The sequence below is a fragment of the Corythoichthys intestinalis genome, chromosome 9 (genome assembly GCF_030265065.1).
Source record: "Corythoichthys intestinalis isolate RoL2023-P3 chromosome 9, ASM3026506v1, whole genome shotgun sequence".
NCBI lineage: Eukaryota > Metazoa > Chordata > Actinopteri > Syngnathiformes > Syngnathidae > Corythoichthys > Corythoichthys intestinalis.
The window spans coordinates 20829697-20844642 of NC_080403.1; the positions used below are offsets into that span (position 1 = coordinate 20829697).

Consider the following 14946-nt stretch of genomic DNA (forward strand, 5'->3'; position numbering starts at 1 on the left):
ATGTTTCACGGTTGGGATGGTGTTCTTGGGGTTGTACTCATCCTTCTTTTTCCTCCAAACACGACGAGCCGAGTTTAGACCAAAAAGTTCCATTTTGGTCTCGTCCGACCACATGACCTTCTCCCATTGCTCCTTGGGATCATCCAGATGGTCAGTGGCAAACTTCAGACGTGTCTGGACATGCACTGGCTTCAGCAGCGGGACCTTGCGTGCGCTGTAGGATTTTAATCCATGACGGCGTAATGTGTTTCCGATGGTTTTCTTCGAGACTGTGGTTCCAGCTCTCTTCAGGTCATTGACCAGGTCCTGCCGTGTAGTTCTGGGCTGATCCCTTACCTTCCTCATGATCAGTGATGCCCTATGAGGTGAGATCATGCATGGAGCCCCAGAACGAGGCAGATTGACCGTCAACTTGAACTTCTTCCATTTTCTAATAATCGCTCCAACAGTTGTTACTGTTAAGGTGCGAGAGCAATAGGGGATCCCAGAGTGGACACACAGTGGTAAAAAACAGTTACCTTCTCACCAAGCTGCTTGCTTATTTTCCTGTAGCCCATCCCAGCCTTGTGCAGTTCTATTATTTTATCCCTGATGTCCTTACACAGCTCTTTGGTCTTGACCATTGTGGAGAGGTTGGAGTTTGTTTGTCTGAGCATGTGAACAGGTGTCTTTTATACAGGTAACAAGTTCAAACAGGTGCAGTTACTTCCGGTAATAAGTGGAGAACAGGAGGGGTTCTTAAAAAAGAACTAATAGCCGAAATATTTACTAGTTGGTAATGTATCAAACACTTATTTCATGCAGTTAAATACAAATTTATTATTTAAAAATTATACGATGTGATTGTCTGGATTTTTGTATTAGATTCCGTCCCTCAGAGTTGAAGAGAACTTATGATACAAATTACAGACCTCTACATGGCCTGCAAGTGGGAAAAGCAGCAAAATCGGCAGTGTATCAAATACTTGTTCTCCCCACTGTAAGTATATAAGCTTTTAGCTTTAGTATTTTTAGAGCACTGGATACATGAAAATGCAGTGATAGGAATAACATACCTTCCATAACACAGCGGCAACATGGCTACAGAAACACCCGGTCTTTGTGTTGGCCAATGTTGTTAATCTTACTTTTAAAAAGTAATTAATTACAGTCACAAATTACTTCTTCATAAAAGTAGTTGAGTTAGTAACTCAGTTACCTGAATGTAAGAGTAATTAGTTACTTGGCAAAGTAACTGGTGTTACTTTTCATGTCCTGTCCCACCCCCATAAAAAAAAAAAAAAAAAAAAAAGAAAAACATGGGTCACACTATGTGAAGTTCACAGGGGTTTTGGGACAATTGGCCCTAGCCCAATTCTTTACCCTAAACCTAACTAGACACAAGGGTATTGCGGATTTTGCGATAACTAGATCGTAACCTTTGCTATGTTTGGAAACATTTAATGTCGTGAATCAACGGTTAAAGTTGTTAAAATTGCTCCCGTTGTTGCATTATTCCCTTCTGTCTACTTTCGAAATGCGAACGTTTTAAAACTGATTCATCATTTAATGATAGATTCAAGTGAATATTTTTCCCATTTAGGAGTATTTTAGATCTAACGTAGCATCATGTGGGCGTAGTTTGTAGCATGGCCAGGGTTTGTAGGCTATCGGCTGCAGTGCCACAACTCTCTCGTCTCCGTGAGTCCTTGTCTCTCAGACTTTTCTCGCGACATTCAACCAACGTAGTAACGCATAGTAACGCACGCCTTTACATCCTCAGTAACGGCGTTGCCAAAATGAGAAAAGTAATGAATTTGATTACTCACTACTGAAAAAAATATCGCCGTTAGTAACACCGTTATACTCTAAGACCGTTAATAACAACACTGGTGGTGGCACGGGCTTGGTTCCACATCTGCCTTCATGAATATGTTGTCCTCCCATGTCGCGATGATGGCAGATGGATGCGATATTTCCAAATTGTCTTTTTTGAGGGATTTTGATGAGCGATGCAACATCAGCTCCACTGTTGTTTTGGTTAGAGAAAGTGTAAAACGGAAGTCGCGAGCAGAAATGCAGAAGTAAAGTGGAAGTACCTCGGAAACTTGTCCATAGAAAATGTGGAAAAGATGTCTTTATTGGTTTGAAATGAATCCTTTACTATTGAAAACATGTGAATCTATAAAATTTACAACTTTTGACAAAAACACGTGACTTTGATTTCAAAACAATATGACACCTCCCCCAGATTTTTTTGTAAAATATTAGTACTTTAATCCCAAAAAAATTTCCCGTTTTTCTTCCGAAATATATACATTTATTCTTCTAACATTTTTACTTTGAACCAAAAAAAAAAGGATACAGGTGATTTTTCGAAATAATATAATTTATTCCATAATTTGTGACCGAATATAAAATGTATCTTGAAAGATTACAATTTATTTTTCATTACGTATGAAGTTTTTTTTTGGTCTGAAATTATAAATGGAATCTAGAAATGACACGTCTGTGTCTGGAAATTATACAATTACACTACAGTACTGCAAGGGCGTAGGTTTGCATAGGGATGGTAGGGACAAAACACTACCAACTTTTCAGGATGCTCAAATTGTCCCCACCAACTTTTAAGCAATCTTATTTGCATTATATGATGTGTTCAGTTATATAGGTCATTTAGATTGTCTTCCTATATGTTGTAACGATAGAATTGACCCTACCATTATTAAGTGAATTATTTTCATTATTTTCAGACTTACATTTACCCCTTTATCACTTGTTGAATGAGCCAGTCCATGTTTTTTTCCTCAAACGAACGTTTGACTGGCTGATGACTTGACCCCCTAGCCAACCCCCCCACGCCCACACACACGCACACACACACACACACACACACATTGAAACTCTCGCTGTACAGAATTACGTTACATGTCCACATGCCGCCTCCTCCGCCCACTTCGAAGTGAAGGGATATTAGAAATTTATTTTCGGCCAGCAGCTGCTATAAGTAATATGAACAGTCATTATTGTGAAGGTGGGAAAAGGTGTGCACCACTAATTTTGCTTCTGAAAGTTCGACCTGCATCCCAGTTTAGCATTACCATTACATTAAACTGTGAACTTGCTAACCTGAGTAGGAAGCTGCTTCAGAAGTTTCCTCCTGTATGTGTATTCTATTATATTAACGTTAATTAAACTGGGAAATGTAGTAAACTCTGCTCAGCTGTAAGAAATGTAGTGAACCAAGGTTTACACCCTTCTCCCCAGTTTTCATTTTTATTTTGCTTATGTGGTCTTAAAGCAGCCCATATGAGCTTTCATTTTTTTGTAGAGTTTGGCTGTGCTTGTGGACAAAAGTAGTGGTTTTCCTGAAGGAAGGCTCCATTTTTATTTATTTTTGTTATTCCCTGACTAAGACGTTTTTTTGTTATATTTAATTTATTTAAACAATTTTGAGTGGTATTAAGACAAATCTTTATTTTATTTTTTTTTGCATCCCTGGATAGCGAAGAGATAATTAACAATCTTGTATTTCTTTGTGTGTTAATACACAAATTTGTGTTTAAATATTGCAATTTAAATTTGCTAATAAAATCCAGAAATGTATTCTGGAATTTTTCAAAATGTTTTTTTAGTTGTTTTTGGGGAAAAAAAAGGTTTGAATCGAACGGTGTATCACCTGAACCTATACATTTGCACTGCAAAAACCCATCTCCTTAAAACTGAAAACAAAAACAAAAAAAAAACCCAACAAAAAAAAAAAAAACATAAATTCCCTTGTTTTCAGTGTAAATATACTAGAAATAATTGAAATTATCTGCCAGTGCTTCAAGTAAATTTTACTCAGATTTCTTGAAATAAGAAAAATACCTACCTGAAAATAAGACAGACTTATTTTAAGCAAAAGGCGTGCATAGTTAATCTTAAAAAAACTTGTTTGTCAGAAATGTTCTTAATTTAAGAATAGATATTGCTCAAAACATTATTTGAAAGCATTTTTTTCTTAATTTGATGAAAAATGACCGACTTTTAGATTTTTGGGCTTAATAAGAACAAATGGTAATATTTCCGAAAAGTAATTGGAAGAATCTGACACATTAATCTGTTAACTAGCCTTTAAAACTCAAAACAAGATGAAGAAAATTATTCGACTAGATTTAAGAATAATTATCAGATTAAGACTTTATAATGTAAATTTACAGTGAGAAAGTTAGTATAAGTCAATACAGATTTATTTTGCATTAATCATTTAGCCTATCAATTAATTAGGTTCTTATTGGTGAGAAATGTAGCCCTGACCCCCGTTCACCCAATCTGTTTGGTTTTATCAAAGTCTAGTCCCCAGCAAAAAGTGTACATGCAGGTTGGGCTGTTTAATCCTCCCTACCAATATTGAGACCAAACCTACGCCCTTGCAGTACAGTATTACAATATTATTATTGGTCTTGTTGTTGTCTCTCTCCGCCTGAAGCGGCGCTGCCTTTCCATTCTGCCCCAGATTTGTGATCACATGATGGCCTGACCGTCTCCGACTTCCCTGCCCTCCCTCCCCTTCAGAGCTGGAAAAACCCAACCAAACATCTGACAGGGAGCCTGAGGGAGGGAAGAGGCGAAGCACCACCGACTTCCCAAGATGCTGGCACTAATAAACCGGCTTTTAGACTGGTTCAAGTCTTTATTTTGGAAGGAAGAGATGGAGCTGACCCTGGTCGGCCTCCAGTATTCGGGAAAAACGACGTTCGTCAACGTAATCGCCGTAAGTCTTACCTGCCAGCGATAGCTAACTAGCCTAATGCTAATAGCATTAGAGCTAATGATGGGAGAACGATGACTTGGAAGAAGTCGCTGCTTTACTCTGTGTTTTCGCGGATCAAACGTCATGGAATATTAAACCACTGCGGTCTTACCCTCACAATATATGAATTTAAGTGAGAAAGCGTATCGTTACTTACTTGAAGTTTAATCATTTAGATTCGCTATTATGCTAAAGCTAAAGTGTATAGCTTTGATCTATTGACCAAGTACTGAGCTTTCATCAATAATGTTCAAACAGCATATTTTTGTTTTAAAACATGTAATTATGACATAATGAAACACATAGTGTGTGTGGAATATACTGTTATATAACGGGAAAATAATATAGTTATAATTTTTTAGATTGTTGTGGATTTTTGAGTAGTTGTAATTTTACGGGAATTAATTTGTATATTTTCACATAAAAGTTTGATCCGTTTTGGATTAAAATGTTAATTTATTATAAAGTGTTAAATGTTATGTATTAGGAAATGTTCAAAATAAGTAGTCTTACTTTCTGCTGTATTTTCATTTAATTTATAAATCATTAAATTTCATAAATGTTAGTTTTTATTTAAAATTAGGAAATGAGAATCAAATCAGTTTTTTTTTTTTTTTTTTTTTAATATTTGGAGAAAAGCGATATATTTGAGATTGATGTGGTAATTAACAATAGCTTTTTACTTATTATATACATTTTAGTTAAACTTTTTGGGATGAAAGTACATTTGCTTTAATTGAAATTAGAATATAAGAATCAAATCAAATATTCTTAAGATAAAAAAAAAAAAAAAAAATATATATATATATATATATATATATATATATATATATATGGAGAAAAGCAATATTTTCACGATTCAAGTTATAATGCAATGCTGTATTTGTATTTTTAGGAATAGCTGATTATTTTTCAAGATTTTCTTTCAAGAATTAAACATTTTTAAGATTAATAGTAATGATTAATGAGAATAATAAACTACTGTATCTTCCAAAAACTCTTATTTTGAAAAGGTTAGCAGGTTTTAAGAAAACATACGATGTTAGGAAAAAAGATTATATAAATAAACTTTGATATTTTTTTGAAGGCACAATTTTTGAAGAAAAAGAATAATTTTGCCAGAATGGTTATATTTTAAAATGAAAAAGTTTTTTCTGCGGAATTATGATTTTGTTTTCAAACTTGTAAATTCTGCAGAAAATCACTGTTATATATTTTTGTGAAGAAAAAAAGTTTTTTTCTTTAACAAGGTTTTCAAGTATGAGGTTGGATATTTTTCCACAGGCAAGAAGTTACTAGTAACAAAAGAAACAGCTATTTACGTATAGACAAGTGTAACCTTGCATCCACTTCCTTTTGTTGCAACTCTTTTGGTTTTAGTCAATTCTAAAATTCATGGCCTATGTTTAATCTTATTTGGTGGTGCTTGTAATGATTGTATGTTATTGTACTCATAATCCAGCGATTTAAATTTACACTCTGCTGCATATCAAAATTTATTGTAGCATGAAAACTGTTGGGGGTTCTGTTTCACTAAATAAGTGCTTATAGGACTTCCTCCAGTCATAAGACCGCTGCAACCATTTCCACTTATCCGTGTCAGGTGACTGTTTCTCGTCATGTGCTGTTTGTGTGTGGTTGTAATTTGTAAGTGAACACTAGATGTCGTACTTGGGGTGTGTAAGCCGAGGCAACTAAAGAGAGCTACCGTAAATCAGGACAAAGGGGATTCATGGGCTTGCCTGGGTTTTCTCACCAAAAGTCAGCCGGGATGGTCTCTAGGTTACCTGTAATTTTAATAAGGATTGTGATGTTTGAATTTACATTGCAACAATAAAGAATTGTTTCATGTGTTCCTTCCAGTCAGGCCATTTCAGTGAAGACATGATTCCCACAGTTGGATTTAATATGAGGAAGGTCACCAAAGGAAACGTCACTATTAAGGTTGGTGTTTCCAGCTTCCTGCTTTTCGAATTAATCTCTTTTGATTTTACTTAGAGGAAACTGTATATCATGGAAATGCATTATGTCTGCAGATTTGGGACATCGGAGGACAGCCACGGTTTCGAAGCATGTGGGAGCGCTACTGTCGCGGTGTCAATGCCATTGTGTGAGTACTAGGGCAGCAACTAATGTATGGTTTATGTGGACCATTAAAAGTCATTACATGGATTTTGAAAAAAAAAAACAAACAAACCAGGATTTAAAAAGCATTAAACGGAATGCTTGAGGCATTAAAAATTATGTAAACTTGAAGGGAAAAAAACTTTTTATTTTTTTGTATACATAATTAATCCAAATCTAATTTTGATTATGCGTCTGAGTGTGGGCGCAGAGGTGACATCAGAGAGAGGGCGGAGTGGAGGTGGTGGTGGTGGGGGGGTTAAACGAAGTGTCTTTCTTCCAATAAGAATTACGTTATCTTCAGCCAAGGAATCGTTCTTATGTACCTGTAGCTACTCTAGTTAGGGCTGAAGGTAATACCCATAGATGGGCTGCTAGTGTTCCTCTTATAGTTCTCCTCCATACATGTATGGCCTTCCTGAGTATTATGTTCTCACTGGAACATAAGTTGTGTCAAGCTTTTTGATGCCTTTGAGTTGCATTTGTATTTTCAACAATTAAAAAATATTCATTGTTAAATGCTTACAGTTTGTGTGTGTGAAACTTATCTGCAGTTGGGCGTGGGCCTTAAATTAAAGTGGCATTAAAAAGCATTAAATGAGATTTGCTGTTACCTGTAGAAACCCTGTAATGAGCATTTTACTAATCGACTAATCGGACAATTAATTCAATGATTAATCGGATAAATGGAACTTTTTTGCAATTACCTTCACAATTTAACTTGAAATTGTTTTAGGCATGTTAAAAGTAACAATAAAGTGACAAAATTGCTATTTCCATCAAGAATTATATTCTGTTACAGCTTCCTGACTTAACTTAATGTCCGGACTTATTGTAAAATTTTTAAAGTGTTGAATTAAATAAAGGTTCTGAGTATAAAACATAAATGGAATTTCTCAGTACACAAGTCCTGTTCATCCAAATATAAATAGTACTGCTGATTGATATTGTTTCTCTGTAGGCAAGGTACCAATATAAATTTTGTCAATGACTCATTTATTTTCTGTAACCAAACTAAACGACAAAAAGAATAGGAAGGAGGCAGACTGGAATGAATCCGTTTTCTTTATCCAACAGTTGTTCATAGTCCCAATCCGATCACTTAATCGGAAATTGGGCCGCTGCCGCCATTTTCCAGAGGATCGGTATCTGGTGAAAAGGTTAGGGTTTTTAATTTAAAAAAATATATATTTGTTTTTCTGCTTCATGCTCATACAGCCTCTCTCTCCCTCCTGCTGCTTTTCTTGGTCAGCATTGCACTAGTTTGCTAGTTCAAGCTAACGATGATTTACAGGGTTGTAGTTTTGATCTTGCCAGAGAAGCTTGGTCGCTGTACGATCAAAGGCGCAAACCTGTCAATCATCGCTTAGCTTGTTACACACCAGCGGTAGTGTTCTGTGGCAACTCATTGTGTAAGTGAGAGGCTGTTCTCAGCAGTGTGAGCGGATTTCAGTGGACTCAATGAAGCATTTAATAAAGACAAGCATTGTTCAATGTTATTGTTGTTTAAAAATAATTCGCATTATGAAGGCGGCATTGTGGGACTGTAACATGTTTAAAACATTTATTCAAACATCACACACACACACACTTTTTTTTTCCCGGTATTGGATCGGGACTGTTTTAGCAAATTCTCAAAATAAGGTGACTCGGACTCGGTGCAAAAATATGCAATCGGGACATCCCTAGTCATCCCTTTCAAATCCCACTCTCTTGTATGTCCATTTACAGTTTGAATGGGAGTTTGTGTTGAAAGGAGACTCCTAAGATGTTATTTGAATGGGTTAATGTGTGTGGTTTCTTTATAAAAAGAAAAATGAGACAACTTGACTATCTAAGAAAGATATACAACTATGAAATCAGCCATAATCTTTTGGAGTGCGTTGCGCCGAAACTTGTCTGACTTGCCTGTCTGCATTCCTTTCACACACTAATTGAGCAGTCAAAATCCATACATGTTCACAAAGACCGTACTCATCTACTACTATTGAAAAAAAAAATATGATTGATAATGATTTGAATCAAGTTTATGATTATAAACATCAATGGCAATGAATGAATTAAAAGTCACACCAACACACTATAGTACCTCAAAACTTTTTTGTTTTTTATTTAATCGACGCACAAATGAAGTCATAAACTTGATAACAGAGAAATTAAACCTGTATGTGAGGGTGCCACTATTTATTGCTCTTATGAAACCTTTTTGACCAAGTTTTCTAGAAGAAAATGCAAAACACCTGGCATAAATTTGTCCTGCGTGGACCTCTTGCACAAACATTGGGTGATGTTGGCGCTGTTGATTCAGCATGTCGTCCACTCGATTCCATCTCCCACCTGTGCCCATTGTCGTATCCTTGGGCAAGATAATTCACCCTACTTGCCTGTGAGAACAAGTGGTCGCATGGTGGTCAGAAGGGCCGATGACGCGAATTGGCTGCCTCGCTTCTGTCGGGCTGCCTCCAGGTTGCTACGGTAGTGGCTTACCACCATCGAGTGCGGAGTGAAAGAATAATGCAATGCAAAGCTCTTTGAGTGTCCAAAAAAGCACAAAAGAAATCCAAGGCACTATTATTATTTAACTTTGGTTATTTTTTTTTCAGGCCTTTGATACACCCTGTGTAGTTGAAAGTTGCAGTTGACGCTGACTGAATTGTTCTGCTCCATGGTGGTCATTTACAGATACATGGTGGATGCAGCGGACCGTGATAAAGTGGAGGCGTCGAGGAACGAGCTTCATAATCTATTAGACAAACCTCAATTACAAGGGATCCCTGTGAGTATTTACTGTAATTTTCAGACTGTAAGAAACCTATAAGCCAACCTCAATACAGTTGAAAAGAAAACCATATTTATCAATATAAAAATTGCACTGTTGGGCATACATAAGCCACAGGGATATTCACACCTAAAGACTACTGTTGTCACATTATCAAAATTTTCAAAATGATATCAATACTAAAAAAAAACCTTGATACACGATACTATTTTGCATGTTTAAAAAACAAAACAAAACTATTTTTATATTAATTGGAAATCTATCGCTGTCAATGGCAGCCAATGACTGTAAAAATGTGTTCTTCCTCTGGCCAATATGCACCCTCACACCAAATTAACACTAGTACAACCCCTAGCAAAAAGTATGGAATCAGTCTCGGATGAGCACTCACTCAGACATTATATCATGTAGCACAAGCTCTGATAAAAAGCTTGAAAAAAATAATGAATTAGTTCAAAAGTGCAAGACTCAATCTGCATTGGACTTGCCTGGTACACCAGACTCACTGCTGTTCCAGCTATTGAGTCTGGCCACCATTCAGCGGATACAATTTCCAGGGCGGAGCAAGCCACAGCAAACAGACAGCGGAGTGGACCAATCAGCGACGGGCAGACGTGACGTTAGTCAAACGACGAGGGCAGGACGAGGGACTTGCGTGTGGAAGTAAACATACGAGGAGAGCAGAGTTTATTCAACATGGCTAGCGCGAGACAGATTATTGTTAATGACTCGTGTCAATGTGTTTTTGGTAATTTAAAACTGATTTTACCGTGGATTGGAACATATTCACGGCTCTCCTGTTGACCATCTGTGTTGTTGTGGAGACGACTTCCGACGCGCAAGAGTGACGTTGCTCGTTAAGAACACGTCAAGGAAATAAACGAATCTGATTTGTCGATTGATTTTGTACCTGCTCGAAAGGCCGTTAATGGGTTGGTTCCCAGACTTTTCTCTCAGTGTTTGAAAAATACAGGGAGAACAGTCTGGCCGTGCCAGGCAAGCATTGGACATCATCACCTTGTCAAGTGTCAAGAATCTGCATTGGACAAGGTGATGATGCTGGAACTTTAGTTTGGTGCTGTTCCAGTGAGATTTACAAAGATGCCTGAAGAAAATATCAAAATTCCCTCAGTCCTTAATGATATGGGGCTGCATGTCAGGCAAAGGCACTGGGGAGATGGCTGTGGTCAAATCTTCAATAAATGCAAAAGTTTACATTGAAATTTTTGACAGCTTTCTTATCCCTTCAATTGAAAATATGTTTGTCATTTTGTCATTTTCCAAGATGACAATGCATCATGCCACAGAGTTAAAACTTTTAAAGCATTCCTTGGAGAAAGACTCATCCATTCAACGTCATGGCCTGCAAATAGCTCAGATCTCAAACCTATTAAAAACCTGTGGTGGAAATTGGAAAAAAAAAATGTCCACAGCAAGGCTCCGACCTGCAAGGATGATCTGGCAACTCCAATCAAAGAGAGTTGGCACCAAATTGATGAAGAACACTCATCAAGTCCATGCCTCAGAGACTGCAAGCTGTCATAAAAGCCAGAGGTGGTGCTACTAAATACTATAGATGTGTTTTGATTGTTATTTCTTTGTTTCCCATGATTCCATATTTGTTTCCTCTGAGTGGAGTGATTCCGTATATATTTCACCGCACTTGTTCCATAAAAGTTACATTTACTGACCACCACAATGTTTTTTATTCATTTCTTTTCGTGTTTCTGAATGCTAAAGAGTTGCACTTTTGAACTAATTCTTTGTTTTTTCAAGCTTTTTATCTGAGTTTGTTCTACATGATAAAATGTCTGAGTGAGTGCTTGTTCGAGACCCGTGATTCCATACTTTTTGCTAGGGTTTGTAGACGTCCAATCCCTTTGAAGTGGGAGAAAATGTTCATTAGCTGCTACCCTCCCTGTTCCAAGGAATTTGACGTTCGACGCCATCAATCGCAGCCAAAGTTAACAAGAAAATGGCAAATATATCCTCCATTGCTATTAAAAGTAATGAAAAATCAAATTTACCCCATGGCACCAAATTTCTGGTGACCTGTGGTTCTGCAAATATAAATGAGTATCCATACTTTTGCAATCCAATATCATATTTTATTTCTGTATCAATACTTTTCACAGCCCTACTAAAGAAATTCAGTTTGTTAAAATCAACATATAACCTGCAATGGACTATAACCAGTGTTGTTAATAACGGCGTTACAATACAACGGCGTTACTAACGGCGTTATTTTTTTCCGTAGTGGGTAATCTAATTAATTACTTTTCTCATTTTGGCAACGCCGTTACCGTTACTGAGGACGGAAAGGCATGCGTTACTATGCGTTACTATATTGGTCGAAAAGTCTGAGGGAGACGGACTCACCGAGACGACAGAGCAGAGCAGGAGTAGGGAGGAGGCAAGAAAGTCGTGACGCCGAGCAAACGCGATGCTAGGTAGCTCCAATAATACATGTTGTAGCCGATAGCCTACAAACTACGCCAGCATGTTATGGTAGATATGGTAGACATGGTAGATATCACATGTACTGTACATAGATATAACTAGATGCAAAATGACAGACATGGCACTAAATGAGTTAGTAGACAGCCGCCATCTTAAAGCAGTAGACTTTTTAGGACGGCTCTGTTGTAGAGAACCTTCCTAGCGAACCTAAGTAACTTTTAATCTAAAATACTTCTAAATCGGCAAAATCTTGACTTGAATCTATCTTTAAATGATGAAACAGTTTTAAAACTTTCATATGTCGAAAGTAGAGGGAAGGGAACTAATGCAATAATGGGAGCAATTTTAACAACTTTTAACAGTTGATTCAGGGTAAAGGGTAAATTAGGGTAAAGAATTGGGCTCGGGCCAATTGTACCAAAAACCTTCACAAAAAACTTCCCATCTTTTTTTTTTGAGGAAAAAAAAAAAAGTAATTATCACCAATTACTTTGCCAAGTAACTAATTACTCTTACATTCAGGTAATTGAGTTACTAACGCAATTACTTTTTGGGAGAAGTAATTTGTAACTATAATTAATTACTTTTTTTTCAGTAAGATTAACAACACTGACTATAACCCAAAGCGGGTTCAAATGTGATTTTCACAACAGCACAGAGGTACCTCATACTTAAACTCTTAAAGTCTCCCTGTTACGATTTTTACACACTAATTAAATGATTGAATCTTGTCAAAGAGTATTAAAAAATTATCAAGTTAAGGGTACTGCGTCAAAAAATGCCTATCGTTGCTTCCATCACTTTTAGCTACTGGCTTTGGCTTCCTGGCCAACAGTGACATGGAATGGAAACTTTGTTTTACGATTTTTTTGGTTTACTTTTCAAACAAAATGACTACAAATTGTGGCTCAGTCAATTCCAATCTATCAAATTCAGTAAAGTACCGCTGAGATGACAGTGGGACGCGAGTAAGTGTCACTTTTCTGTGTATAGGTTTTGGTGCTGGGGAACAAAAGAGACCTTCCCACCGCTTTAGATGAAAAACAGCTCATTGAGAAAATGTAAGTGCGCACTACAAGGAGTTTAATGGTTGTCAACAGTTATGATCAATGTTTGTTCAAACAAACTTTTTTTTTGGTCTTTTTGTAGGAATCTGGCAGCCATTCAGGACAGAGAGATCTGTTGCTACTCGGTTTCCTGCAAAGAAAAAGACAACATTGGTAAATTGAAAACTTCTTCTTTCAAAATGTTTATATTATTTTATCACCGTGTGTTTCCTGTGCTTGAACCAGATATCACCCTTCAGTGGCTCATTCAGCACTCAAAGTCCCGGAGGAGCTGAAAACGTTGGGGGGAGATGTTGACGCCAGCTGTTTGCCATGTAACCGTCTTGCCACGTCAGATGTGTCCTTAATTCACCAGATGCACTCTTCTGCTTTTTGTTGTCGTTTCCATTTGTAACATCACCACCCACAAACTCTTGGGAAATGCACTACCCCAAAATGTAATCTTCGATACCAAATGAATGACATGTAATTGGCATTATTTGTCCTTGTGAACTTGTATGAAGTGGCTCATGATAATGTGTGGGTTTAAATGGTCAAGCAGCCTTTTTTTGCCGATCCATTTTTCCCTCCATGTACATTTTTTTCAATTATTATGCAGCCAAGCAGGTCTGTACAAATAGTATCCAGCTTGTATGATTTTTAACAGCGATTGTGCGTATGAATATATGATTCTATTTAAAGTCTGAATGATCAAAAATGACGTCTGTTGCAGGGTTGTGTTGTGTAATGTACTCTGCTGTGTAAAAAGTAAGCCTCCCAGCAATCCTTTTTGCGCTGAGAGCGTGGTGGACTTTAAAGTGCCTTGCGCAAACGTCTCATGAAGCAACACGGCATGCAAGTTGTTTGCCGCCGAAGGGGGAAAAAAACACCAATCACTTCAATGTATTCAATTAAAGGCTTGCTTTTTAATTTATGCAATATACTGTTTTATTTTCTTCACAAAATGTGGTGTGGCTTACCTAAAGGGTGGGTAAAGTATGGCCCAATGTCATGAAGAGCTAATAGTGTCAAAATAGTGTTTGTAATGTGAGATGAATATTTGATAGAGAAAAAATGTATAATTTTTTTTAATTGAATTTTTGAAGAAAAGTAATATTTCCAAGAACAAAAATGAATGGAATGGAATTTTATTGTCATCATCATCGGTATCATTGACAATCATTGACAATTACAAAATGTGATATGATTTGCCCGAAGGAACCAAAGAAGAAGACAAAGGCGGTGGGAATGAAGCATATGCTTATCAGTTTCCCGTCCCCCATACAACCAAAGACGCACATTCAGGCATGGAACATACATCAAAACTGTACAATAACACAATCACCAATCTGGGTTTAGTAACTTAGCGTCCAGTCAAGCAGCTCGATTAATGACAATATGAAGGATTGGAGGTTCTATTTTTCTCCATGGAGTTGCAACATTTTTTTTTTTGTAAGTATGTAATAATTTCAACAGTGAATTTAATAATTTTTGATTCTGTCATGTTTTTTTTTAAATTCTGGATTTGATAGATTATTGACAAGAATAGAACGTATTGGGCTTTTCAAGGGTGTAGGTTTGCATAGGGATGGCAGAGACAATAACACTAGCAACTTTTCAGGATGCTCAAAATTGTCCCAACCAACTTTAAAGCAACCTTATTTGCATTATATATAGTAGAGGTAATTTAGATTTTCTTCTCATATGTTGTAAGGATCGAATTGACCCTACCATTATGAAGTGAATTATTTTCCTGATGTTTG

The 14946-nt window shown here is 36.8% G+C and overlaps 1 protein-coding gene across 1 annotated transcript; it reads left to right on the plus strand.

The window, feature by feature from the left end:
• Nucleotides 1-4524: 4524 nt before the first annotated feature.
• arl8ba (ADP-ribosylation factor-like 8Ba) lies at nucleotides 4525-14124 on the plus strand. Its single transcript, XM_057847225.1, has 7 exons — nucleotides 4525-4735; nucleotides 6638-6718; nucleotides 6811-6884; nucleotides 9581-9674; nucleotides 13131-13198; nucleotides 13287-13357; nucleotides 13430-14124. The coding sequence occupies exons 1-7, from the start codon at nucleotides 4613-4615 to the stop codon at nucleotides 13477-13479; spliced, it is 561 nt and encodes a 186-aa protein (XP_057703208.1). The 5' UTR covers nucleotides 4525-4612; the 3' UTR covers nucleotides 13480-14124.
• Nucleotides 14125-14946: the final 822 nt, after the last annotated feature.

What these genes read in the sequence shown, in the direction of transcription:
- arl8ba (XM_057847225.1), top strand. Translation starts at nt 4,613, where the DNA reads ATGCTGGCACTAATAAACCGGCTTTTAGACTGGTTCAAGTCTTTATTT. An exon ending in CGTTCGTCAACGTAATCGCC is followed by an intron (nt 4,736 to 6,637) that starts GTAAGTCTTACC and finishes TGTTCCTTCCAG; the next exon opens with TCAGGCCATTTCAGTGAAGA. An exon ending in CTCAATTACAAGGGATCCCT is followed by an intron (nt 9,675 to 13,130) that starts GTGAGTATTTAC and finishes TTCTGTGTATAG; the next exon opens with GTTTTGGTGCTGGGGAACAA.